This window comes from Brachyhypopomus gauderio, chromosome 4 (assembly GCF_052324685.1).
Source record: "Brachyhypopomus gauderio isolate BG-103 chromosome 4, BGAUD_0.2, whole genome shotgun sequence".
Lineage (NCBI taxonomy): Eukaryota > Metazoa > Chordata > Actinopteri > Gymnotiformes > Hypopomidae > Brachyhypopomus > Brachyhypopomus gauderio.
Window position 1 is genome coordinate 19,400,674 of NC_135214.1, and position 26,956 is coordinate 19,427,629.

Consider the following 26,956-nt stretch of genomic DNA (forward strand, 5'->3'; position numbering starts at 1 on the left):
TGGAGATGGAAATGCATGTGTGGGCAAATGATAACAGATCTGTCTGTCAGCGTGAGTTATCCCCACAAATCCATCAAACACGCAGGCCATTCCCATACCAAAGAGCAAGAGAGTACAGTGACAGTCAATCACTTACCTCTCTCTCTATGTCTCTCACTCTCTCTCCATTCTGTTCCCTCCCCACAGTATGGAGGTCCAGATAATCTCAAGTTGGGTTTCTCTGCAGTGCTCCACTCTCCCATAAGTCTTTCATGACTGGCTGTATCATTTCAGCGCTGGACTCCAGTGTTATGTCTCTCCTGTCCCCACCGTACCCTTCCCCTGTCTCCCTGTAATGTCTCTCCTGTCCCCACCGTACCCTTCCCCTGTCTCTCTGTAATGTCTCTCCTGTCCCCACCGTACCCTTCCCCTGTCTCTCTGTAATGTCTCTCCTGTCCCCATTCCTTCCCCTGTCTCCCTGTAATGTCTCTCCTGTCCCCATCCCTTCCCCTGTCTCCCTGTAATGTCTCTCCTGTCCCCATCTCTTCCCCTGTCTCCCTGTAATGTCTCTCTGTAATGTCTCTCCTGTCCCCATCTCTTCCCCTGTCTCTCTGTAATGTCTCTCCTGTCCCCATCTCTTCCCCTGTCTCTCTGTAATGTCTCTCCTGTCCCCATCCCTTCCCCTGTCTCTCTGTAATGTCTCTCCTGTCCCCATCTCTTCCCCTGTCTCTCTGTAATGTCTCTCCTGTCCCCACCGTAACCTTCCCCTGTCTCTCTGTAATGTCTCTCCTGTCCCCATCTCTTCCCCTGTCTCTCTGTAATGTCTCTCCTGTCCCCACCGTAACCTTCCCCTGTCTCTCTGTAATGTCTCTCCTGTCCCCATCTCTTCCCCTGTCTCTCTGTAATGTCTCTCCTGTCCCCATCTCTTCCCCTGTCTCCCTGTAATGTCTCTCCTGTCCCCATCTCTTCCCCTGTCTCCCTGTAATGTCTCTCCTGTCCCCATCCCTTCCCCTGTCTCCCTGTAATGTCTCTCCTGTCCCCACCGTACCCTTCCCCTGTCTCCCTGTAATGTCTCTCCTGTCCCCATCTCTTCCCCTGTCTCTCTGTAATGTCTCTCCTGTCCCCATCCCTTCCCCTGTCTCCCTGTAATGTCTCTCCTGTCCCCATCCCTTCCCCTGTCTCTCTGTAATGTCTCTCCTGTCCCCATCCCTTCCCCTGTCTCTCTGTAATGTCTCTCCTGTCCCCATCTCTTCCCCTGTCTCTCTGTAATGTCTCTCCTGTCCCCATCTCTTCCCCTGTCTCCCTGTAATGTCTCTCCTGTCCCCATCTCTTCCCCTGTCTCTCTGTAATGTCTCTCCTGTCCCCATCTCTTCCCCTGTCTCTCTGTAATGTCTCTCCTGTCCCCATCTCTTCCCCTGTCTCTCTGTAATGTCTCTCCTGTCCCCATCCCTTCCCCTGTCTCTCTGTCATGTGCACACCACCACCTACACGACCTGCTCCACTATTACCGCCTTAATGATGAAACACAGTGCTAAATCGCATGCATTTGTTTCTTTATATTTTAATAATTGTAAAATAATTTGGGCTGTAGTTACCCTAGATACCAGCAATATGAAAGAGCATCTAGGCTGCCGAAACATGACATTTCTCTCAGTGATGTATTACTGAGCAGGAAGTGCCCAGCAAGCATGGCCATTAAGGGTCATTTATTTATCTATGAATGTATTCATGAAGAAGAACACCACTAATTCACTGCACTTAGTCCGCGACACAGACACATTTCTCAGCATAATATCACAGCGGACACTGAACAGCTTCATACTCTGTGGCATTCACACAGCAATCCCATCATTAACAAGAAACACAAACAAAAACCACAGTACTGGGAGGAGCTAGTGAAGGCTGCATTCACATCACAGTACTGGGAGGAGCTAATGAAGGCTGCATTCACATCACAGTACTGGGAGGAGCTAGTGAAGGCTGCATTCACATCACAGTACTGGGAGGAGCTAATGATGGCTGCATTCACATCACAATACTGGGAGGAGCTAGTAAAGGCTGCATTCATATCACAGTACAGGGAGGAGCTAGTGAAGGCTGCATTCACATCACAGTACTGGGAGGAGCTAATGATGGCTGCATTCACATCACAATACTGGGAGGAGCTAGTAAAGGCTGCATTCACATCACAGTACTGGGAGGAGCTAATGAAGGCTGCATTCACATCACAGTACTGGGAGGAGCTAATGATGGCTGCATTCACATCACAGTACTGGGAGGAGCTAATGATGGCTGCATTCACATCACTGTACTGGGAGGAGCTAATGATGGCTGCATTCACATCACAGTACTGGGAGGAGCTAATGAAGGCTGCATTCACATCACAGTACTGGGAGGAGCTAATGAAGGCTGCATTCACATCACAGTACTGGGAGGAGCTAATGAAGGCTGCATTCACATCACAGTACTGGGAGGAGCTAATGAAGGCTGCATTCACATCACAGTACTGGGAGGAGCTAATGAAGGCTGCATTCACATCACAGTACTGGGAGGAGCTAGTGAAGGCTGCATTCACATCACAGTACTGGGAGGAGCTAATGATGGCTGCATTCACATCACAGTACTGGGAGGAGCTAATGATGGCTGCATTCACATCACTGTACTGGGAGGAGCTAATGATGGCTGCATTCACATCACAGTACTGGGAGGAGCTAATGAAGGCTGCATTCACATCACAGTACTGGGAGGAGCTAATGAAGGCTGCATTCACATCACAGTACTGGGAGAAGCTAATGAAGGCTGCATTCACATCACAGTACTGGGAGGAGCTAGTGAAGGCTGCATTCACATCCGGTGAAAAGACAAACCAAATATCAACCAAAGACACCACCACTGCAAACAGACATTGGTTTTCTTTTACTGGAGAACAGGGGCGGATTTGTCCTTGGTAGCACCAGCACTCCAAAGAAATGCAATCCGCCTACTGTACACTTCCCAACACCTATCTGCATAAAGACATCAGGCTTTTGTGGCTGATGCCACTTATGGAATAATATTTTTCAGGCAAGAGGTTATCTTGAAGAACTACATAACAGGCATGCGGTAAGCACTGGGGCCCAGAATTATAATACTGGCCATTTACGGAATTGAATTTTACCTTTACGAGAGATTCCATGAAGCTTCACTTTAAAATCGAGTTTCCCTCAGGTACAACTAGAGGCAAGGTTACATCTTTCAGAAACTCTGATGCAACAGCAGCAGTGAACCCGTAACCTCTGTCTTTTTTACCTAATTTGGATGAAAACCAAGAGAACTTCTGGTGCCCATCACCTGAAACCCACATTACGAACTGGATTATGCCTCTGCATACCGGTAATCGCTTCGGGAACGACAACATCAGTGCTGCAGACAGAATTACTGCGCACGCGGGCTGAAACGCTGAAGAACGTTGTTGTCTCTAACAGGCAGGCAATTAGGCCCCGGTCTGCATTCGTTAGCTGCAGTGCCGGGTGACAGAGGCTCTTCCCGGGAGTCAGGTCACCGCTGGCCGGAGAGGGGAGACTGGGACACTGCTGTAGCCTCCTGGAACTGTGGGCACGTCCCTGCTCATTTGGTAAAGTGAAACGTAAGGCTGAGTGGTTGTGGGAAAGCGAGACAGCATGACCATTATTATTCACAGTAATGCACTCCTGTCTGGCTGGTGAATCAGAGCCCCGAATAAATGACGCTTTGTTAAGAGATTTATGCTGGCCTGCTTGGTTAACAGACCATAATGCACTGCGTATATAAAGAAACAAATCAATAGTTTTAAAGAAAAAAAAAAAAGGAATGAATTAATAAATTGTTTACAGACATTTAATATACCATTTCATACAGTAAATGTTAATGTTTGTGGAGATGTAAACAGTTTGATTCTCGAATGCACGGAAACACAGTCAGGGGAAATACCGAAGGAAGAAACGTTTTCTCCCCAGGAGCTGCGTCTGGAGAACGAAGCAGGGGTCGTCTGCCTGACACCAGGGTGAACAGCAGCCAAATGCCATTTGTTAGCGTAATCCAGAAATTCACAGAGAGGCCATTGTTCCTATCTCTCCATAAAGATGAGCTGTCCTGTGTGTGTGTGGGGGGGGTCCTGAACGTCTAGCTCATGCAGGAGTTGACTGAGTGAGAAGGGAAGGAGGTAACGCCAAGAAGTGGTGGTCAGCGGGGGAGCGGGAGCTCAGGGTGTCGGGGGAGGACAGGGGAGGACGGGGAGGACAGGGGAGCAGGAGGAGTGTGTCTGAGGTTCAACCAAACGAGCAGCCAGGTGTGTGCAGCGGTGGCATCAGTGTTAATTTATCACGCTGACAGAGACAAGCAGTGTTTATCATCAGAGCGTCCAACTCACTGACTGTCCAAACATCCCTGCGGAGTAACACACCATCCTACACAGGGTGTCAACACACACGCTGATGCACATTTACCCTACACACACACACACACACACACACACACACACACACACACTGATGCACATTTACCCTACACACACACACGCACACGCTGATGCACATTTACCCTACACACACACATACACACTGATGCACATTTACCCTACACACACACACGCTGATGCACATATACCCTACACACACACACACACACTGATGCACATATACCCTACACACACACACACACTGATGCACATTTACCCTATACATACACACACACACACTGATGCACATTTACCCTACACACAAACACTGATGCACATTTACCCTACACACAAACACTGATGCACATTTACTCTACACACAAACACACACACGTTGATGCACATTTACTCTACACACAAACACACACACTGATGCACATTTACCCTACACACACACACACACACACACTGATGCACATTTACCCTACACACACACACGCACACGCTGATGCACATTTACCCTACACACACACATACACACTGATGCACATTTACCCTACACACACACACGCTGATGCACATATACCCTACACACACACACACACACTGATGCACATATACCCTACACACACACACACACTGATGCACATTTACCCTATACATACACACACACACACACACTGATGCACATTTACCCTACACACAAACACTGATGCACATTTACCCTACACACAAACACTGATGCACATTTACTCTACACACAAACACACACACGTTGATGCACATTTACTCTACACACAAACACACACACTGATGCACATTTACCCTACACACACACACACACACACACACACACACACTGATGCACATTTACCCTACACACACACACACACTGATGCACATTTACCCTACACACACACACTGATGCATTTACCCTACACACAAACACACACACACTGATGCACATTTACTCTACACACAAACACACACACGCTGATGCACATTTACTCTACACACAAACACACACACGCTGATGCACATTTACCCTACACACAAACACACACACACGCTGATGCACATTTACCCTACACACAAACACACACACACGCTGATGCACATTTACCCTACACACAAACACACACACACGCTGATGCACATTTACCCTACACACAAACACACACACACGCTGATGCACATTTACCCTACACACAAACACACACACACGCTGATGCACATTTACCCTACACACAAACACACACACACACTGATGCACATTTACCCTACACACAAACACACACACACGCTGATGCACATTTACCCTACACACAAATACACACACACTGATGCACATTTACCCTACACACAAATGCACACACACATGCTCTCAGATGTCTAATAAACATCTTGAAGTTATATAATTGCTTAGCAATGTGTGTGTGTGTGTGTGTGTGTGTGTGTGTGCGTATTTTGGGGGTGACAGAATTCTTTATGTTTGCTGTTGTGTGGTGTGTTTGCTGTATGTAACACAGTGAGGAGTCCGTGGGCAGAACGGCACAGCTGAAGCTGCTGTGAGCCACAGGACGACTGTGTGTGATTTCTTGAGCTCCAGATGCCCGTGGCCTGGACCCTCCAGCCATCACTCACCATCTGAGTCTGTTCACGGGTCTACATTTGTGTTACAATGACACCAACCACACACACACACGTTGTGCGCACACACACACTCGGGCATACACAAACACACACATCCACCAAAGCGGACAGTTCAAGTTTACATTTGAACACTGGAGTGGCTAAGTCTGCCTGACCTGCAGGAGAAAGTAAACTAGAAACGAAAGTCCGAAAACAATAAAAAACAAATAAACCAACCAAACCCTTGCTGGCATGAAGCTTTCAATGAAACCAAATTAGGAAAGAAAAATAGTAAACAGGACAATAATGAATAGATGCCAAGTTATCATCATACAAGTTTCTATCACAATAACTTTCGGTGCCTTTCCAGCCGTTTTGGCATGAAAGCTTTATATGCTGTGCAGTGCATAATGTAAAGAGCAAACAGGAGGAAGCATTAGGAAGATGCTGGCTTTGCTATGGCAACATAATGACATCTTGTGTTAATGGCCTGCTTCATAACAAGGACTCAAAGCCACGTTTGAGAGGCAAAAACTCGGCACGCTAACTGAGGCGTTGGAGCCGGCCCACAAACACAAAAGCAAAGGCAAACCAAGAGATTCTGAAGGAAACGAAAAAACCATCAAGAAGCAGATCATAGTCTGAGAAACAGCACGAACGGCTGATTTGAGTGATTTGAGCTGTAGCAGAAACTGCGAGAATAAAGAGGCCACGTCTTGCACCCTAATGATATGAAATACCCAAGTGACACGAAAACACAGGTGAGGGGAGCAGAATGAGGGTTTAACATGTTTAACATGGTCATTTCAAAACTTTGGCAGTACAACTGTGAATATTTGTCATGCCAATAAATAAATAAATGAATAGAAAGAGGGGGGAGCAATAGAAAGAGATTAAAGTGAGATATCGAGACATACCTGTTTCTCCCCATAGTGTATCATGAGCATCGATCTGCACCACCAGCTCATTATTCAGGGCCAGTAAGCCCCTCACCACCTGCCCAACAACAACCACACATTAATGAAACAGCGTTTCCGTGCCACCTACGGACATGGACAGCAGTGGAGGGAGCAGGACAGGTCAAAAGAATGACAAACAAAAAGAAAAACAAAAGAGAGAGGCAGACAGGGGTGCACAGCAGCAGTGTAGCGGGGCAGACAGCAGTGTGGGGAGGGGGGGGCCCAGGTGTGGGTGGGTGAGGTAAAGAGCTGGGCTGATCAATAGTGGCCTGGCAGGCTGAGTTATGTCCTCTCTGAGGTGATCCTTTAATAAGAGCTGATGTACTGCTGGTGCAGGGCCACTTCTCCAGTCAGGCACTAGCTCAACCTTATTAATGCCCAAGAGCTTAACTAACAGTCTCTTCTCCGCCTGACTGGAACCTGCTCCTAGCACACTCACTCTCTCTCTCTATCTCTGCTCTCTCTCTCTCTCTCTTTCTCTCTCTCTCTCTCTCTCACACTCTCTTTCTGTCTCTATCTCTGCTCTCTCTCTCTCACCTCTTTCTCACTCTCTCTCCTCTTTCTCCTCTATCTCTGCTCTCTCTCTCTCACCTCTTTCTCACTCTCTCTCCTCTTTCTCCTCTATCTCTGCTCTCTCTCTTTCACTCTCTCTCTCTCTCCTCCCTCTCTCCGCCTGCTGATACTACTCATTCCATCTCCCACTGTCTCTCTATCTCCTTCCCCTCAGTCTTTAACCACCCTCTGTTCTTTCTCCCGTTGGCCACGCCCCCTTCTCGAGGAGGCTGAAACGTAATGCACGGCTTCTACAGCTCCCAGCCTGCCGTTTCGCTGGACTGTTGCCATGGCTAATCTCCCGTGGCAACCGTATCCTTAAAGCACGTATCGGTGCGGGCTGAGCAGCACAGAGGTAAACACTCAACGCACAGGCACTGCCCTGAACACACACTGTCCCGACGTCACCGTGTGTGTGCTGAACACACACGGGTTAGTTACCCCTCACTCTGCTCCACAGCGCTCTCTGAAAAGATTGCCACCTTTGGCAAATATGCAAATAAATATGCAAATATGCAAATGAAGAGATATGATAGATGCGGACCTGCGTGTGGCCCATGCTGGCGGCGGCTATGAGGGCCTGCTGCAGGGCTTTGTTCTTCAGGTCCAGCTCGTGCTGCTGCTCTCGGTGGGCCCACGGCTGCTCCAGCAGGTGCTGGATGATGTCTGGATGGCCTCTCAGAGCTGCGTGCACCAGGGCACTCTGCCCACTCTTATCCACATGATCCGCCTGTTGGCCACACCGCACCAGTCAAAAGCAGCTTGGAGTTTTTCCATTTCTTTTGTATTTTATTGCAGTCACCAAGTAAAGTAACATTACTAGCAAATGCATTGACAAAATGGTGAACCTGCTCTCCTTTGACCATCTACTTCAGGACGCCTGACTTTTCTCTCCCCTTTAATAAGTCAGCGTTTCGTTCTCCCACCGCTGATGTCTGCGTGTGAATGAAGAGAACCCCCACTCCCCCCAGAAATCTCACCCCCCCACTCCCCCTGCCCCCACACCGCTCGGTACTCTCCACTGCCGTGGGGACCCACCTTGGCTCCTCTCTTGCAGAGCAGGCTGACGAGGCCCAGGTGTCCGGCGGCGGCTGCGTAGCCCAGCGGGGTCATGCTGTTCTCAGACACCACGTCCACGCTGGCCCCGAACTCCAGCAGCAGGGCCACCATCTCGTGGTGGCCCAGGTGTGCCTGAACGCACAACACCGGCGCGTTGGTCAGCACCTCCGTGCGGTAGTTCACGTTGGCCCCGCCCAACATCAGCAAGCGGCTCACCTGCGGACGGACACGACGCGGGAGGCGGGGTTTACAATGAATGCCTGGTCAGAGGCTACAGACACTTTAACGAGAGACCTTCTCTTTACTCATAACGGGTGGAGAGACGGACACTCAGCCACGGATGCTCAGGAGCGACGTACCAGCAAAGCACCACAGTAAACTAAACTACAAGCACACGACTTTTACCGTCTCCTTCTCCTTCACCAATCAACGTCAGGCCTTTTTATGGCCTTTTAAAAAGAATGTGGGATCTTCTCCTGATGCAGGGACTCGGCTTTTCAGGCATCATAAGGAGAGAGAGAGGGGGGGGGGGGGAGCGAGGGAACAGAGAAATCTGTGGTGCTGTCTTTCTGAGAAATGGGGCTTTCAAATAGCTTATTTTTTCTAAAAATAAAAACAAACAACCCAAATGACAACGCATGGGCACGGAGAAGAAAAACCAAGATTGTTTTTTATTCAAGATAAATTTTATCATGTCTGCTCATAATTACCATTCCAGCCTGAGGATGACATTTCTGGCTTGAGAAAGAAAATGGGCTCGCACACAAAATCAGAAAAATTTACCATAAAATACCATATCTTGCTCCACCATTAATATAGCCTCTGGTTTATCAAACTACTAATTAAATGGGTTCAGTAATTATTAAATATGTCAAAAGGCCTTCCTCATTTTCTGTAACTAGCCTGCGGTGAAAGCAGTGATAGTTAATGACAAGAACATGTTCAGTGAATCTCTTGACTGTGTGTGGGATTATCCAGAAGTTGCTCTATGACTGAGGCAGTTAATGGGGGACAGACATTAAGCTATTTATTGTCTTAATAACATTATCATGCCATAGTGCCGTTCAGTGGAACTGAAAAACACAGGACTGGAAAGAGAAGAATTGGGGGGTGGGTGTTTGGTTATCTTTTTTTACAAGATAAACAGATAGTGAATATGACAGAGCAAGCTACAGAGCAGCTTTCCTTTCATAATCCTCCTTCCTTAATTATCATAATTAATTTAATAACCTTAAAATAATACTTGATTGTAATTGGAACTAGCAACAAATTACAAACCTATTAATAATTACTTCATTAACACTTTCACAATATTACTGAAAGTGAACTGAATAGGTTTGGTTACAACAAACTAGTGATCGACCGATATATCTGCCGGCCGATATATCGGGCCGATTTTTGGCATTTTTAGATTATCGGCATCGGCCGATATTTGAGACCAAAAGGTAGATATTTACACAATGCACACAGGCAATGCTGTGGGCAGCTCTGTCATTCTGACTGGTAGAGCGCCCCCTTGCGTCCTTACAGGAAGGCATCAGTGAAAGCACAGGTACAGGAGTACAAGCCTTCAACCTGCATCTGAATGCCGTCTCATCAGAGAAAATGGTAAGAATTATTTTCTCTCCTTCAGCTCTCACTATTGTTAATGGCTGCTCTTGGTAACATACACTCAGTCATCTGCGATCATAAATGACTGAGCTGTTAGCCCAGATACCAAGAGTTATTTAGTATTTTCAGTCGGCTGCGCTTGCTAAGGCTAACTCGTTCGCATAGCTACATTGCAGGGAGTCCAAAAGCTAGCGTAAAATGATTAACTTGCCAACAAGTTAGGAAACAAACTTTACTTTTTTTGTAGATGTGAACGCTCCCTTTTATTCGCCATCGTTCAGTGAAACAGCAGCGCAAATAAGGAGATAATGCTCCTTATGTGCCACTGTGCGTACTGCGGCAGCAGCAGCCGCTGTGCATATTTCAACTACGACGAAATATGATGATACGACTGGCATAACAACAAATATGCCACATATATCCGCGCACTCTACAAACCTGGGAGATTTTGTCTAACTTGCTCAAAGCGTGAGACTTGAGAACACTGTTTACAAATAAAATTATTATTATTGTCATGTAATCAGAATAACCATACCTAGCCACGGCACGTTTAACGGCTTCGGCTCTTTCGGCAGGATCTTAATACGTCTTGTCGTGTTTTGTCTCGAAAACTGCCTCATTGTGATAGCACAGTGTACACACAGCACGATCTTTGACATACGCAACACCATAGTCTTCTGTCCAGGAGGGCTGAAATGCCCTAGCTTTGTTTTTTTTAACCGGAGGTTCTGTCATCTCTGTCATCAAATATCGGCTTTACATATCGGCCATCGGCCACTACTGCCATCCAAATATCGGCATCGGCCATCAAAAAACCCATAACGGTCGATCACTACAACAAACTTTTTAGAAGTAACTCATCCGGCAGTTGAACCTTTTTTCACCTTACTAGCTGAACTTGCCTAATACATAATACAGACCTGGCAGGGTCTGTCCTTGAAGAATCACTGAAGCTCCAAAATTAATAAAAGACATGTGGTGTGTTTGTAAACCCTTCAGTAACATTGGGGGAGTGGGAGATATCAAAACACCTCCTGTCTCTTGCAAGGCTGTATAAGTTTTATAAGAGGCTGGATGTTATGTATTGTTTATAACTCAATATCTGTTTTATTAGAAACTTGTTTTTGCACAAGGACATACTACCTTGGTTTTGAATTACTTTAGTATTTTTCTCCATCAAATCAATCGATGAGGTATAATAATCAAAGCTAGACGCACAACATTTTTTAACACATAAACCATCAAAAACCGAATGATTCTAGAAGAACGCTAACGACTCTTTTCGTCAGGGAGGGAACTGGGTGCAGCAGTTGGGCTATCCAGCGTCATTCCTGAAGACGCTGCACTGATGGATTCTGTAGGAGGACAAACGTTTGCTTAAAAGCAATTTACCACTCGCTCAGAAACCCATCACAGTTCATACTGCAGCCCTGCCGCTGGAGCCCTACGCTAGAAAGGAAAAGGCCAAGAGTCCCACAGGCCGTTGTGCCCACAAAGACCCTGCTCCAACCACACAGATTAATTAGGCTTGACGGGCTAACCTGCAGATAAAGGTTACAACTTTGTTATGGGGGGCATATCAACAATTACACACTCTCTTGTGGGACAATTATTGTTTGGTTAGTGTCTGAGTGTACAGAAACGTCATCTTTTGTGTGGGGGCTGCACGGGTGTGTGTGGGCACGTGGTCCAACCTTGACGTTAGGTGTGTACAGGTTCCGTAGGGAAGCCAGCGCTGCAGACAGGCTGTCGGTACTACAGCTGACCCACAAGCCCTGCAGCACGCTGGATGACACCCCGGTCTTCTTACTCTGACCCTGTGAGACACACACACACACACACACACACACACACACACACACACACACACACACACACACACACACACACACACACACAGTAAATTAACCAGTAACTATGAATACTTTCAAATATTTTGTAAGAGCAGATAATCAGCAGTCTGAAGTGGTTCTTGCTGCATATACAAACACAATAATCGCTCCTTTAACTACTTAGTATAATTTACACTAGTTATGTTGGATTTCCACAGCTTAATGGAATTTCTTAGCTGCACAATACGTAACACCATCACATCAGTAGTGGCAGTACATGACCGTTCGTTGCTAATGTGAATTTTGTTCATAATTAATGAAGTAATATGGCCAATATCTAATGACATAATTTACCTGAAATGCACGCTTTTAGAATTGAGATACCTTAAAATTTACTTTTAGGTACTTTTACTTTGGAGGTACTTTTAGAATAGGGAATAGCTTAAATATATGTGCTTTTAGATTAGGGAATACCTTAAATATATGTGTTTAGATTAGGGAATACCTTAAATATATGTGTTTAGATTAGGGAATACCTTAAATATATGTGCTTTCAGAATATGGTGTCCCAGCTCCATTGTCTGCTGCCTGTTCAATTTGCCCTCTTGCCTAGACAACATGAAGGCCATGAGGGCATGTCCACTCCTACAGGACACACACCACAGAGCACCATAAACCAGGGAATGGAGGAAAGGTTGGGGAGGGGAAAAAACCTTTCAACATACAATCATTTTATATGCCAAAGAAAAACTCGCTACTACCACTCGTGAAAAGGCTTGATCGCTGGGTCTCAATACCGTGTTAACAAGGTGGACATTATTGTCGTGGTCTTCGTCAAAGCCCCTACACACGCATTCTTGGTGGCATTTACAGGGCCGGTAAAAGAGCCGTCCATGATCTGAGGAGCAGACCAGGGGAGGAGAGGAGACACCGTTCATAACCTGACTGGTGTTCATTAACGGTGAACTTCATTAAAAGGCCGGGCATGAAAACGGATGGCTTTGATCAGTCCCCCCCTCTCAGCTAAATTAAATGGCCTGTGTCTAGCTCTCATTCTCTCTGAGAGGAGGAATAACAGGCTCAAGTGAGGGGACCTTTCTCTCAAGTCGCTCTTCGTCGCCGCCAGTGTAATGGCTTGTGTTTTTCGTTTAATAATGAAAAAGAGAAGGAATGAAAAAGCGAGGCACATGGAGAGAAAGAGGTTAGAGAGAAAAAGGGAGAAAGAGAAAGATAGAGAGATGGGGGGTGGGCAGGGGAGAGAGAGCGTCTCTCACGATGGGGAAGGGCACGGAGGTGAGTCACCAGCCCCACAGCTGATAAAGCGAGGACACACAGCGTCCAATCAGAACAGTCAGAGCTCCACGCTAACGAGACCAGGAGAGGATGTGATGGAATAACAATTAGACAGCACGGTTAGAAAACGCTCTCATCTGTATCTGCAAGACATGGAGGCATCTAAAATAAGCATCTACACAATACTGTAATGAACTGGTTAATAGGATCTTATCTCAAATCAACACATGCACAGCACGCAGGCATAGATAAGTGGTTAATAACTCACACTGCCACATATTTAATGTCAGATCTGTACTGACAAAGTAACTGGATGTTCAAAAACATCAAAGTTTTAAATAAGTGTGAAAATAAAATATTTGAATAATCACCCTGAGCATCATTTTATCTTTATGAATCTACCATACTGTATAAAATTTGTCCCCCCCACTTTTTCAGCCGGTTTTGGTTCTCTGCAGTTTTAACGGTTAGAAAGAAATATTTAAATAGCGACGAATCTAGTGCTAGGACCATGCAGAAAACGACTGCTCGGAGCTTCGCTCCGGTAACACTTTACGTTCCTAAAAATTTATTTTCCATGAAGCAAACCTGGCGACTTCGTGGCTGCATCCATGTAAACACACGTACGATTTTGAACTATATATAGTTTTCAAATAGTAAAATATATATATATTACTGCACAAAAATGAAAACTTTGGATATTCTAATAAGGTTCTGTGACAGAAAACTCACTCCATTATGCATCATTACATCAAAGTAAACTATATGCTTCCCTCCTGTTAAGGTACTTTGTAAAACCAAAAGCCCACGATAGACTCAAACCGTCACGACTGTGGCTTAATTAAGGCTGTGATTAAGAGGTGCTTTATGTAGACAAATGGGCTCTGTTACAGCTCTCTGACTGCACAGTTGCACATTCAAGAGAAAATCAAACATCGGTGGAATCCTGGACAGCCTTTCTGACCGCCTCACCCAGGAGAGATGCACTTCCATCTGCTCTTTCTGGGTAGTGGTGGCTTTGACCAGATATTTTCAGCCCTTATTTTTCCACTCCACCTATGCAACATCTTTTGGTACTTATAAGTTCCTCTGTCGTACTTTCAGAAGGAACTGCGCCGTCACTGAAATTCCAGGCTTGCCAGGCTGTCTGAGGAGAAAGCCAGAGTCTCGGCAAGCCAAGTTATCAGGCTGATGAAGAGCAGGTGGGCAACCGGTGCACGCCGTTCACATTCCTAATCCTAATCCAGGCAGGAGTTGCAGGGAGTGTGTTGTGACTGTGCCAGGATTAGCTCACTTTCTCTTCATAGAGAGCACGGGGACTGTGCAGGGGCATGGTAGTGGCAGTGCAGCCATTTTGCTTTAATCTTTAACTTTAATTCTCTTTCTGTTTCCTGCCAGTCCCCACTGAAAGCCAAGGAAAACTAGTGAGGTGTGTTAAAGTTTACTGAGGAATAAAACAGAAATATTCAATCTCTGTCCAGATCTGGAGAGATAACATTGGTTTAGGTCAACAAGGTAGACTTGGTTCTGTGTACATTTGGGACCTGAAATTAAATATTGAATCTTAAACCAAGACAGTGTTCATATTTACCACTTAAAGTAATGAATTTCTACAAATCAATCTAAATATTTATTTTAAGAGGAACCTATTGCTGAAACAAATGTCATGTGTGCTGACAAATTGCATTAAAAAATCAGTTTGCAGTCTAACATCTTTTGTACGTGAACACTACTCAAATGAATTCTGTTTCAGCTCATTTTCTCAGAGAATGACATTCCACTCCACACAGCAGAGATTCAAATGAACAAATTAAATGCCTGAATTAAATGCCTTATTAACAGCCAATAGGCACCTGTTTAACGATAGAGTCTGCTTACTTGTGATAAGCCCTAACCTTTAAAGTTTGACTTCAAGCAAACTTCTCTGGGTAAAAGATGCTCTGAGAGAGGACATGGGACTGGAGACCAGTGTTGCTAGGGCATTTTGTCTGATATTTTCGGTAGAATGCTCGAGCAAGTTGATGAGAAAGTCCAAAATCTTATTCGTCCTTTTAAGGTGTGTCAGGGTACTCATGGTGAGATGGTTGTCATCCATCTGTTTTGGCTCAGTAATCTGCTGTGATTATTTCAAAGACATATATTGCCATCTTTACGCTAACAAAAAAGAGCCCGACCTGTGCTCAGCCGTCGTCTGATGCAATAACACGGGCGTTTAAAGTGCAAAGCACCATGGGAGCTCACCTGGGGTCACAGGTGAAGTCGGAGCTGTCGCCGTCTGCCCTCCAGACCAGCCACTCCCGGAAGGAGGGGTGGCAGAACATGCGCGTCTTGTCCCTGCGTTTGATCAGGAAGCCGGAGACCGTGTCCATGCGCTGCTGGAAGTCGTCCCACTGCATGTCCCCGCGCACGCTGCCGGCGTTCAGGGCGAGGAAGAGCTGCTCGTCTGTGAGCGGGTGCAGCGACGCCAGGGCCACGTTGAGGATGGGCGCCGCCCGCTCGAACGCCGAGTTGCTCATGAACTTCATGTTGCACTGCAGCAGATAGAGCTCGGCCAGCGACACGGGCACCACCTTGTAGCTGGAGCTCTTAATGACCAGGTGGCCCCTCTCGAAGAGGTCCAGGGTGAGCTTCAGGTAGAGGTACGAGCCCTGGCTGCGCGAGATGAGGTGTGAGCTCACCTTGCCCACGGTGACGGGGTCGGCTTTGCCATTCAGAGAGATGTTGTTCAGGATGTCGCTGCTGCCGTGGATGCGGTGCTGGATGTAGGCGTTCAGGTCTGAGCCGATCTCCTTGTTGTCGGGGAAATCGTCCAAGCTGATCTTGGCAAAGGGCAGCAGGCTGGTGATCTCCTTCATGGACACAACGAGAAACAGGCACAGATTCAGTTTGATGCCCGAAACTCTTTGATACAAGTTTAGGAGAAGAGCGCCTTTATTCTCGCATTTCATAATATCACATTTACTGCTGTTATCCAGGCGTCACTTTGCTTTTGTGTGTGGCAGGTGTTCTGAAACTTTGATTCATAATCCTCCTTCACATTTAAACAAATAGACTGAACTATCAGACATACAATCAACCCCCCACATGGCTGCCAGTTCTCTCGAGTCTCTCTTTCCCTCCCTCCCTCGCTCTCCTCTGTCATTCTCCCTCCCTCCCTCCACCCCTCCCTCCTTCCACCTCTCATCTATCCCTCAGCAAGAGATACAGAGACACAGGCAGGCAGTGTTAAAAGCTCCCTCTCTCTGTTATGGTATTGATGTCCTCTGGATGATTTATCTACAGAAGGTCAGTGGGCTGCAGGGCTGGGGGGTGACGCAGACCAGAAGGTATCAGACGACTGTGTAAGCTCACACACAGACACGCGTGCTCATGTACACATTCATACACACATGCCCACATACAAAAGCACACGGTACAGGGGACACAAGAATACTGCGCAAAACTTGGTGTAAGGTTTAAGAAGTGACAGACTAAGAGAGCCTACTGAGACACTTGCACAGTAAAGTCTCCACAGACATGTGTGCACACATCACCACACACACACGCAGATACATCGACCTTGTCTTCACACATACCTTCACACTTGAATAAAGATTCATTTGCACTGATACGACAACCTATTTTGAACGGCGGCGAAATCCACCAGGACTGCTGATAAGAACACAGATTCCTACAAAGGTGCTTTCAAAACACACATAAACCTTTTGTTGAGATTTGTCTGTCTGTCCCAACTCAGGCAGCACAAAGCGCCTGCGATTGAGAAACACCACAGATTAGTTTGCAGCAGCAGGAGATGCAGTAAATGGTACTTCACACAGCATTCAAAACCAACAGCCACCGTGTCTAACGCTACCTTAGACAGACACGTGGTTAGACTTGCCTTCAGGCCTACTGCAGATCACAGAGAGAACCAACCTCGACACCCGTCCAGACACGGGTGAGGTCCAGCCATGTTACAGTGAGATTCAGTCTTACCCACATTCAATGCAAACTCAAATCTGAAATATAAAATTTCACCTAGATTGTGGCCAACCAATTAGTGGATAAAGACCTTTCATTACTGCCATCATCAATGAATGGTTAAATGGTGAGTGACCATTTGGTAATCAGGCATGGCTGGCTAGTGCACACACACATGCACACGAACACACACATGCACACACACACACTTTTATTTAATCTTCCTCCATCCCATATATTTTTACTCTCACGGTAATTTAAACTGAAATAATGGGCAACACCCACCCACCCACCCTCCCCCCCAAACCAACAAAAAAACGATTTGCTCTGTGAAGCCCGGGATTAATTCCGATCAATATATCGAACGTGAACCTGCAAAAAGAGCATCGCCCTCATCCCTGGCGTCAGCAGCCTTGTACCACAGGAGAGCGGCCCTCCCGAACGCGGCACACACAGACGCGCAACCTCCAGCTTGTGCAGAAGAGCGCGGGCCAGCGAGGACTTCCCCGCACCCTGCAATAACCCAGCTCACTCAGCTCCTCCATTCATCACGAAACCCTCCAAGAGCTGAATCACGCTCTCCAGCGCACGCCGCCCTGCTGAGCTTCTCTACAGGTGGTGGTAAAACACAGTGTCTGATCGGACAGGACGCCGACTCTCTGCAGCGAAGGGACCATGAATGGAACTAGCGCCTCGGTCGTAGCTGCGGTTCTGAGGATCAGAGGCACACTCCCGCACACATAACTCTGTCTGCTGGTGAAGGACGGGCTTTCTTTGTTATGGGTATTTCTTCTTTTTTTTTTAAGCCTGTGAATCCTTCCCTATCCATAGAGGTGTGGGTGAGGCCTGTCAAAAGCCAGCCAAGACAAATACATTTTCCACACGTCAGACAGCAGCTCCCTATCTGTCTAACTCTGGCTCTGACGGTCCACCTCCTCTCCGGTCCTCCACGCACCATCTGGTCCTCCTCTGCCATCCCAGCCAAAGTGGCTGTGTCACGAGCCTCTTCGTTATACCGCCCGCTCACCTGTGCCAGTGCTACTTCTTACACTTGTAGGATTCACTTGACCAAAAGAACATGTTGTGCAGGAGTGTGTTAGACAAGGGGAGGCTGGTCCTGTAAGCTGCTGTCTGTGGAGATGCAGGCACGACCGGGCAGCTGTTGATTCACAGAGAGTGGGATGTTGACAGTGATGTGGCTTCAGAGGACTTACACCAACACGGACTGAAGCTGTTACACTGTTATATAGAAACCCAACATAAACACAGTAAATGACATCTGGGCTGCACACCTGCGGAGCGACGTCAGACTGAACTGCTGCTCAGACAACAAAGAAGTTGATCACACACAAACACACAAAAACACACACACACACAAACAAACTAAAAACTGTAAGTGCTGCTTTCTGAAGCTCATTAGAATATGGAAGAGGTAAAATGTGCACATGCAATTACCCGAATCAACCAATCAATGCATCAGTCAGTTACTTAATACAAACCCCAACACTACTGGAGTGTTAGATTACATGAATCTTATTAGTTTTGAGAAAAGCATGTTATCCATGTGCTAGTGAGCACCGATGACACCTGAGGCGTTCAGAAATAATAGTGCGGACCCGGGGGGTTCCTCACCTGCAGACTGACGCGCACAGTGACGATGAGTTTGAGCCAGGTGGGGAATTTGGAGATAATCTTGGTAATGAACGACGCAATGGTGTCCCCATAGTCCGGCTTGTGAAACTCTGCTTCGTTCAGTCCATCGATCAAAATGACGTAATCCTCTTCTGGAATCTTCCTCTCTGTTTTAGATGAAAAAAATATATATATACATTTTTTAAAATTGCCATGTCTCCATGTTAGCAGGACACAACACACACGCACAGTTATGTTCGATGCAGCAGATACCTAACAGCAGAGAAATGTGACTGTGTTAATGTACGCAGAAGCAAAGTCACCTGTGAAACCAAAAGAAGACGATGAACATCGCTGTGTGACACTAAGCTAAGAGTAATGACAAAACGCTTCACCTCAGTGGGAACAAATACAAACTGAGACTGAGAACAGATTTAGGCCACTGCAGAATCGAATAAACCAGACACCAAGTGCCATGGTTTTGACTGAATGTGAGGGAGAGGTGGTCTCCTGCTCTAGCAGAGAGATGGAGAGAACATTTTAAATTCATTACAAACCAACGAGGAGTTCCAAGTTTGTCCCTGATCAAGCGGTCAAACTGGGTTTATTTGAAAGGAAAAAGATTTCTTTATGGAGGGACAGATCAAGGGTGGTGTGTGTGTTTCTTTTCTTTGAGATTTTTTTAAACACATAAAACTCAAAGAATGGCCACTACCAAATCTAAAAAAAAAACATCTTTGCTTTTTAATATCCTCCACAAATCTTCTGGCAAACGTTTTCATTACACAATGACGTCCATCAACATTCTTCGTGTTATCGGTCTGGACTTCAGCCACGAGTTTCTGTACTACGGCACGGGGCTGTGCATTATGGGAGACGGGCGCCTCTACGGGCTGCTCTCCGGCCTTGACTGCTGCTATCGTATTGATTCTCGGTCTTTTCCATCTCCATCATGCAAACAGTTTGTTTATCCATGTCTCAAGCCTGGCCTCCCACAGTACAGTATTGATTAGGTGTATGGCTGAGAGACAAGGCAGGATTCCCATGCTAAACAAACCGGCGAGACCCTGAAACGCTTCTGCGGCCTCTTGCTTTAAAAAGCTAACCGATATTTCCCAGTCAGCTCTGACTGAATCAGGAAGTCCTGGGAGATGGAGCCCTCTCTCTCACTTTATCCTTCATCCAATCAGGATCTGAAACAGACTGCAGCTATTAAGTAAATGACACACATAATTTCCAAGAATATGCCTCTGCTTTTTCGGCGAAATGAACTTGTCTGCTACATCCATAATAGCTTGTACTGGGGCTCCACTTATGAACTGACGTGGTCAGGAACGCGAGGAACTGTTTTGTTCTTTTAAAGTCCGTTCCCTTGAATATCACAGGTGGAACAGCCAATCACAGCATATAGCTGTACAGAAAAGGACTCAAGGCAGCGCAAGTTCACTGTAGTATGGCCAGATGCAGCATTTACAGGATGAAGGGATGAAATGTATTACTGTCAGGTGCTTACTTCAAGCCCCATGGGACATCCGATTTTAAACCTACACACTGCGAGCTTGCTGACTACCGAGTCAGACCCGCTTAATGTGTTCAAACGAGGCTGTCACATTATTTTGTCGTCCTTGAGTTATGTGCAACAGTGCACAGCTGATACCAGTGATGTAACAAGTGTAGAGAAATCCTAGCAGCTAATGGAGGAGAAGTTCCATTACAAGAATCTAGTGCAACACCCAGTGATTAATCAATTCATTAACCCCTAAATGAATAGGTTACGGACTTGTACCTTTGCGCAGGCTGATAAGTGGTTCTAGTACGCCCCTGCGGAAGGCGGCCATCGGGTCCTGGACGCAGGAGCGCAGACTGAGCATGCTCTGAATGTGTGACTCCCTCAGCAGCAGCTCCCTGTAGGCAGTCAGCTGGTGAGCTCTGCACAGCAGGGCGGCGATACTGTGCACAAACTCGGGCACCAGACAGGTGTAGGTGTTATCAGCCTGGCAGTAATGATACGCAACCACCTGGGGGGGGGGAGAGAGAGAGAGAGAGAGAGAGAGAGATGCTTAAACCTGTTGCTTAAGATCATTCCTCAGTATCACCACACAGGCAGCTGTACATGCCTTATCTGACAGAACTTCACATTCACAGTGGCTTTGAATGCAGCACACCACACAGATAATTCAGGTTTTGCCTGCAACACAAGATGCTGTAAGATCCATCTCAATATCACTAAATACAAATTTACAATATGTACCTTTTGGGAGCACAGTTAACGTACTGCCAATTGTAAAGGGAACAACGCACAAGACTCAGCTACTGTAGAAAAGCTGTAACACAAAACTGTGAAGCCTGGTTTGGAAGAACACAACGGAACACAATGTCGAGTCACATTTATTGCCAAATGTATTCAGAATACAGAGCATTCAATAATACAGTGAAGTTTTTTATACAAGAGAAGCTCCTGCAGACAGCAGACGAGTGGTGGAGGCACCACAAACAAAGACGTCGGGGAGAGGGAAGGGTGTTGCAATCTAACAAGGGGGGATCTGCACAAGTATGATAAACAAGCAGTGATGATACCAAAAACCACTCAGGAGTAGGCCAGCATGGGCCTTTATGGAAATGGCAGTAATAAATAACTAACTATGCAATTACAGCACCGATATGGTTGTCGGGTTAGACTGACAGCAAAGAACACTCCAATTTCATTCCCATGTTTGCAGGACATTGTATTACAGCCCAAAATGAGAATTTTAAGCAGGAAAAGTCATCACTTCACGAAGCATTCACAGAGTGGCGGCTTTATAAATGCTAACCAAACACCTGGGTTAGCCTTCAAATCCCCAGACAATCGTCTTGCGCTGGGATTACGAACCAGTGACTTCAGCTCTTTGATGAGGGATGGAGGTCACTTGGAAGTGGCTCTTTCGTGCCGCATTTGTGCCGAAAACCCTGGGAACAGCGTCTGAGCGGGGCTGGGTGACGGCTCAGCCCACTGGGAGTGGAGTGGTGGGTGCGAGGAGGGCGGGGATGAAGCAGCACAGCTGTTCTGCAGTCCCAACCTGGGCCATCTTGGTTTTTTACTCCACTCTGCCTCCTACTCCAAACGCACCGCTTCCTATTAGCAGCAAACACTCGCCGTCGCACCTAAATCTGCACCGCAGAGTTTTGTGATGAAAAGAATCCCTGCCATTTTCAAGCCTGAATAATTAAACAGCAAGCACAACGGGCTGCTTCCTCCAGGCTTTGGTGAGAGGACATTCTTCATCTTGGTGCTAAGGGAGCTCCTCCCTGGCCCAGCACAGATCTACAGAGATCATGCGTCACTTCCTTCTGGATGCCAACGAGGAGAAGACAAACAAAGAGCATAAAGGAACATGCAGAGCATCCAATGAACCGTCTACAGCAAGGCTGCCCACGACCTGGGCGAGCACACACACTGCTAGCGGCACGGTAGTCAGCACGAAGCATGACATGTTCAAAACATCCAATAACGATAAAGAAACATTTTCAAATTTGACTGTTTGAAACGAGCGTCACCGTTCTGCCACAACCTCTTGGAAACATCATCAGACGGACCAGATGAATGAATGGACAGCTGGAGCCAAGACACGCTCTTAACGAAGAGCTCAACACAAAGGTTTGATTCATCTCATTAATGTCAATGTCAAATAACTTGACAGTAAAGTACACACTAGCAGAGCTGCTCAAGGCCTTTTAAGGGTGCCATTTAGTTTGCTCTAATTTATTACTGAAATTACTGTTTGATGGATTGTGGTATTTCCCATTTGGACAGTTAGGGTTAATAGGACCGGCTTAATTTTCACCTCAAAGGAGGAACGTCTAGCTGCTCACTGCCACAAAAGATCACCTAGTCGAGGGTCTTTCAGATGAGAGAAACCCTTACCCTCCCAATTCCACTAAAGACAAACACTGTTTTAGGTGAATAATAAATCCTGCTTTATGGTCAGTGTTCTACTGACACTGTTGTGCTTCCAAAAATGAAGGTCTGTTAAACCTGCCACAAAAGGACCAGTCAATAACTACAAGTGGTTGATTGATGTATATACGGTTTAAAACATATACGGTTTAAAACACAATGAGCCAACTAATAATTGGGTAATCTCACAAGAAATTGTTTGTCATTGTATCCTTCTATTGTAAATTAGAGATGGCTAGCATCTTTGGTGTTTTGTGTTACCTATACCAATAGCACCTTCTAAAACCAGTAAGAATTATGCATATTATAAAACTGTGCCTATAATTATTGGTACAAGGTATGTTATCAGAACCCTGCAGCAATTACTCCTTCTAAGAAAATATAACTAGGACAATAAATCCTCTAGCCAAGGAAAGCATATTAATGACTGGATGTAACAAATGTAACAAATGCTCCTTGCAACCATGAAAACATGCCGATAATCGAAACAAAATGACACATATGCCCATGAGACAGTAGGTCAGGAAACAGATGTTTGTATAGAAGAATCAGAAATGAGAAGGATATATTAGAATATAATAAGCAGCGCAGCAGCTGGGTATATCTGGGGTAGATCTGGTTATATGGGGTATATCTGCTGATAGGAAGAGTTTTTAAACGAAAAAGGAAAATCTTTTGATCTGAGACGGTGGAGCAGGTGGCTCAGAAAAGCTTGATCAAGCCGAGTTGTCATCACTTCCAGCCACAACAAAGCTCAGCTAAAGTTCATCCATTCGTAAACGAGTTGGGTATAGTGGACTGGGGATTCAGGAACTGCAGCTGGGACGGTGTGAAGCGCGTCAACCCTGACACGTTTGTGATCTTGATCTAGCTCAGTGGACATAGATGAAATACACACGGTCCTGGTCAGAGCCCAGCACTGCTCATAGTGGGACCACGACCCAAGCGCCAGACACCATGATGCAATTCTTGATGTTTCAGTGGCATCTGTCCATCGATTAGGCTCAGTAGGAGATTCAATCAAAACACTTCCTGCCCAGACATGCACAACAACACATGATTTTATGGGTTGAAGAGAAAGCAAAGAAAGCATCTTTTGTAAAGCTGTGTAGGCTGACACCATATGTGAGATCAGTTCCAGGAAACCAGGGAGAACAGGTGAAATGGAAGAGGGAGGTGGTGAATCACGGGCTTGGGGAGACAGGACCAGCCTCTCAGCAGGACGCCAAACTCGCACGGGCGCGTCCAGGCCCACAAACAGCAGCAACATCAACAAATGTCAGAAAGTGTGTCGCCTCTCACACGTTCCCCTGTAATCTCTTTGCCACATAATTTTACAGTGATTATGGTCACAGCGATTCAAACATTAGGTCTAATATTAGTCACTGTAAACCTTTCGTTTCGGCTTATCGATTAGGGGCCAAGCTGATTGGTCGATTGAGGAGGCGGGCGGATCCAATGGCCCGCTGCATTGAGCTGGTGCCCCTTCCCCAGTTTGGGGTTCTTCTGAGCCTGCACTGCTCCCGTGAGCACAATCTCCTGTCTCCTCTACCTTAGAACAAATGACCACCTTGCCAACCCGTTGCCATGGGAACACACAAGCGACAGCAGGGCCCACCGAGACGTGCAGTTTGTACATCGTTTACTTCTTATAGTGAATGACAGGTGGCAGTTCGGTCTTTCACTACACACGAGAAACACTGGGAGGGGGGTGTGTTCCCCCAACATGTCTCACTCAAGCTGCAAAAGAAGCACTAAAGCTACACACCCAGAACACGGGGGCATGAGTGTATCTTGCTCTTTTCTATACAGTGATTTATGTCATTTTCTGTAAATCTGGGAGATTGTGGATGTGTAACGGCTCTATTGCCCTTCTCTGCCCTTCTCTGCAAGCCACAGGGCGGCAGACCAGAACAGCGAACTAGAGGAGCGAATCGATTCCCCATCAGAGGGAGGTACACCAGAAAACCCGCTCATTTGTCTCAAGCAAAATGTGTGTGTATTTACACAGTAACCTCCACTGGGACATCATCAATTCATGAATATGTAACTATTTCAAAAAGTGTTTTGCAGGGCTCCCGAGTGATGCAACAGAAAAGGTGTTTGCGAGTTCGATCCCCAGTGATTTCACCGCCATCTGTGGCCAGGATCCTGAGAGAAACCGTCTGGGTTCTCGGGGAAGCCATACTCTCTCTCTCCTGTCAGTTACAGCACGGACGGCCAATCGTGGGCTTGTGTGAGCTGGTGCCTCACAAGGGGCTGGATAGCACTGCCCCACCAGTGTGTTATGGTGATCTGATGTTGAATGAGCTACGGCGTGATTGGCTGCCTGCTTCCTAGGAGGAGGCGTGTGACGGTCCTTGCCCTCTCTGGTGGGCAGCTGTCATGTGACAGGGGAGAACTATCTGATGGTTATGACTAAAATACAGAGGAAACAACTGGGGGAAAATCTGGAAAAGGAAAAAATAATCTAAAGTGAAAAGGCTAGCAGGAGAGAAGGGCTGGAGGTAAACGTGCGTCTTTTCAGCCTTTAATTACTGAGCGCTGAATGGTTGGCTCAGGAGTTTTGGCACCACTGCCTCCATCTCAGACCCTTTCAAAGCACCAGGCAGCATGTGTGCGTACATGTGCATGTGCAGTTGTGTAGTTCTTCGACAAATAACGCAGAAAGCTTTCCTGAACCTACAGCTCTGTCGAATTCGTCTTGCTTTGACGTTTTCAAAAAGTGTTTAGAATGTATTTTATGATTGTAAATAATTATTCTTCTCTGGTAAAGACTCACAGTTATGCACCTTCAGAATGAGGAGATAATGTGAGTGAGTGAGAATGTGTGTGTGTGTGTGTGTGTGTGTGTATGTGTGTGCGTGTGTGTGTTTCAAAAAGAAAGAAAGGATTTTGAATTTATCAACAGTTGAATCCAAGCAATGTCAAACCTTGTTTGTCTATGTTTCAAGAGAGACCACAGTTCTTACCTTTATTCTATATGGCCTTCAAAAGATGAACCCTGATTCGAACAGAAACTGACTAGATCTTTAGGCGCACACACATGCACACGCATACACGCGCGCACACACACACACACACACGCTTTCAGAACTAGCTTTGGGAAAGCAAAAGAGGCTAAAGAAACACTGTCAATTAAGGCAGACGAGGAAAAGAAGAGCGTGCAACATAAAGCGTGAGTGTAATCCTGCAGCTGTCTGCGCTCGCGCTGTGTGTGGCGAGGAAGCCAACTGGGCCGCGCGAGCTCAGACGCAAGTGTTCAGTGTTCTGCACTCACACAGGCTGAATGGCAGACACACATTATACCCTACACAAATCACACGCATTCATATCACTGACGCTTCTGCTCTCGGCAGCACTACGAATCTATAACCCGCAGCACAACGTCGAGCTGTTATAACTTCGGTTAGTTACGCGAAACGGCTTGGGCTAAACGTCACCCTGCGAAGAATTCAGTGGAAAAGACAAAACAGACCGCTTCCTTAAATCGCAAAACCTTAAGAGTGCAATAGCCGACTCCAGTTACATTTCGATTCACACATAACTGAAACGTGAGCATACGGCGGATGGTTTATCCTGGAACTGCAAAGCCATTTGCTGCGTGCCTGCTCTGTCTCGGCCGTGCTCCAACAGGCCCTCCCTCCCCGTCCTGCCACGTCTCTGAGCGCGAGGCTCTGGACAGGTGGACTCAGCTGTGCTGTGGCTTAAAGGGACGGCTAGAACGAAACAAGCCTCTTTTCAGCTGAGCCCCTACGTCTCACACGGAGGAAGCACATAAACCAGAACAGACGTCTACAAACAGAAAGGTGTGAAGTCGAACCAGGGTGCATTTTTGTGGTGGCGAGAACTCACAGAAACACACACACACACACACACACACACACACACACACACACACACACACACTACCTTGGCTGCCAGCCGCCTGACGGCCTCCTCCCTGCGGCGACGGAGCTCCGGGGTGCTGGGGCAGCTGTCCGGCTGCAGGGTGCCGGTGGCACTGGGGGGGGAGCTGGGCTGAGGGTGCTGGCTCAGAGGCAACTCAGCGCTAGGATCCACACCTGCACAGGTGCATGACACCCACTTTATTAAA

At 46.6% G+C, this 26,956-nt stretch overlaps 1 protein-coding gene across 6 annotated transcripts in view; it reads right to left on the bottom strand.

Annotated features, from left to right (window-relative positions):
• The window catches only part of tanc1b (tetratricopeptide repeat, ankyrin repeat and coiled-coil containing 1b), a 120,478-nt gene that overhangs the window by 10,827 nt on the left and 82,695 nt on the right, over positions 1 to 26,956 (bottom strand). For all 6 annotated transcript variants that reach the window (XM_077002941.1, XM_077002937.1, XM_077002939.1 and 3 more), the window contains 9 exons: positions 26,773 to 26,924; positions 20,710 to 20,941; positions 18,924 to 19,090; positions 15,573 to 16,180; positions 12,575 to 12,683; positions 11,901 to 12,023; positions 8,575 to 8,811; positions 8,081 to 8,266; positions 6,943 to 7,021 (listed from right to left, as the gene is read on the bottom strand). In XM_077002941.1, coding sequence (XP_076859056.1) covers positions 6,943 to 7,021; positions 8,081 to 8,266; positions 8,575 to 8,811; positions 11,901 to 12,023; positions 12,575 to 12,683; positions 15,573 to 16,180; positions 18,924 to 19,090; positions 20,710 to 20,941; positions 26,773 to 26,924 — 1,893 coding nt within the window. The remainder of the gene's footprint in view (positions 1 to 6,942; positions 7,022 to 8,080; positions 8,267 to 8,574; positions 8,812 to 11,900; positions 12,024 to 12,574; positions 12,684 to 15,572; positions 16,181 to 18,923; positions 19,091 to 20,709; positions 20,942 to 26,772; positions 26,925 to 26,956) is intronic.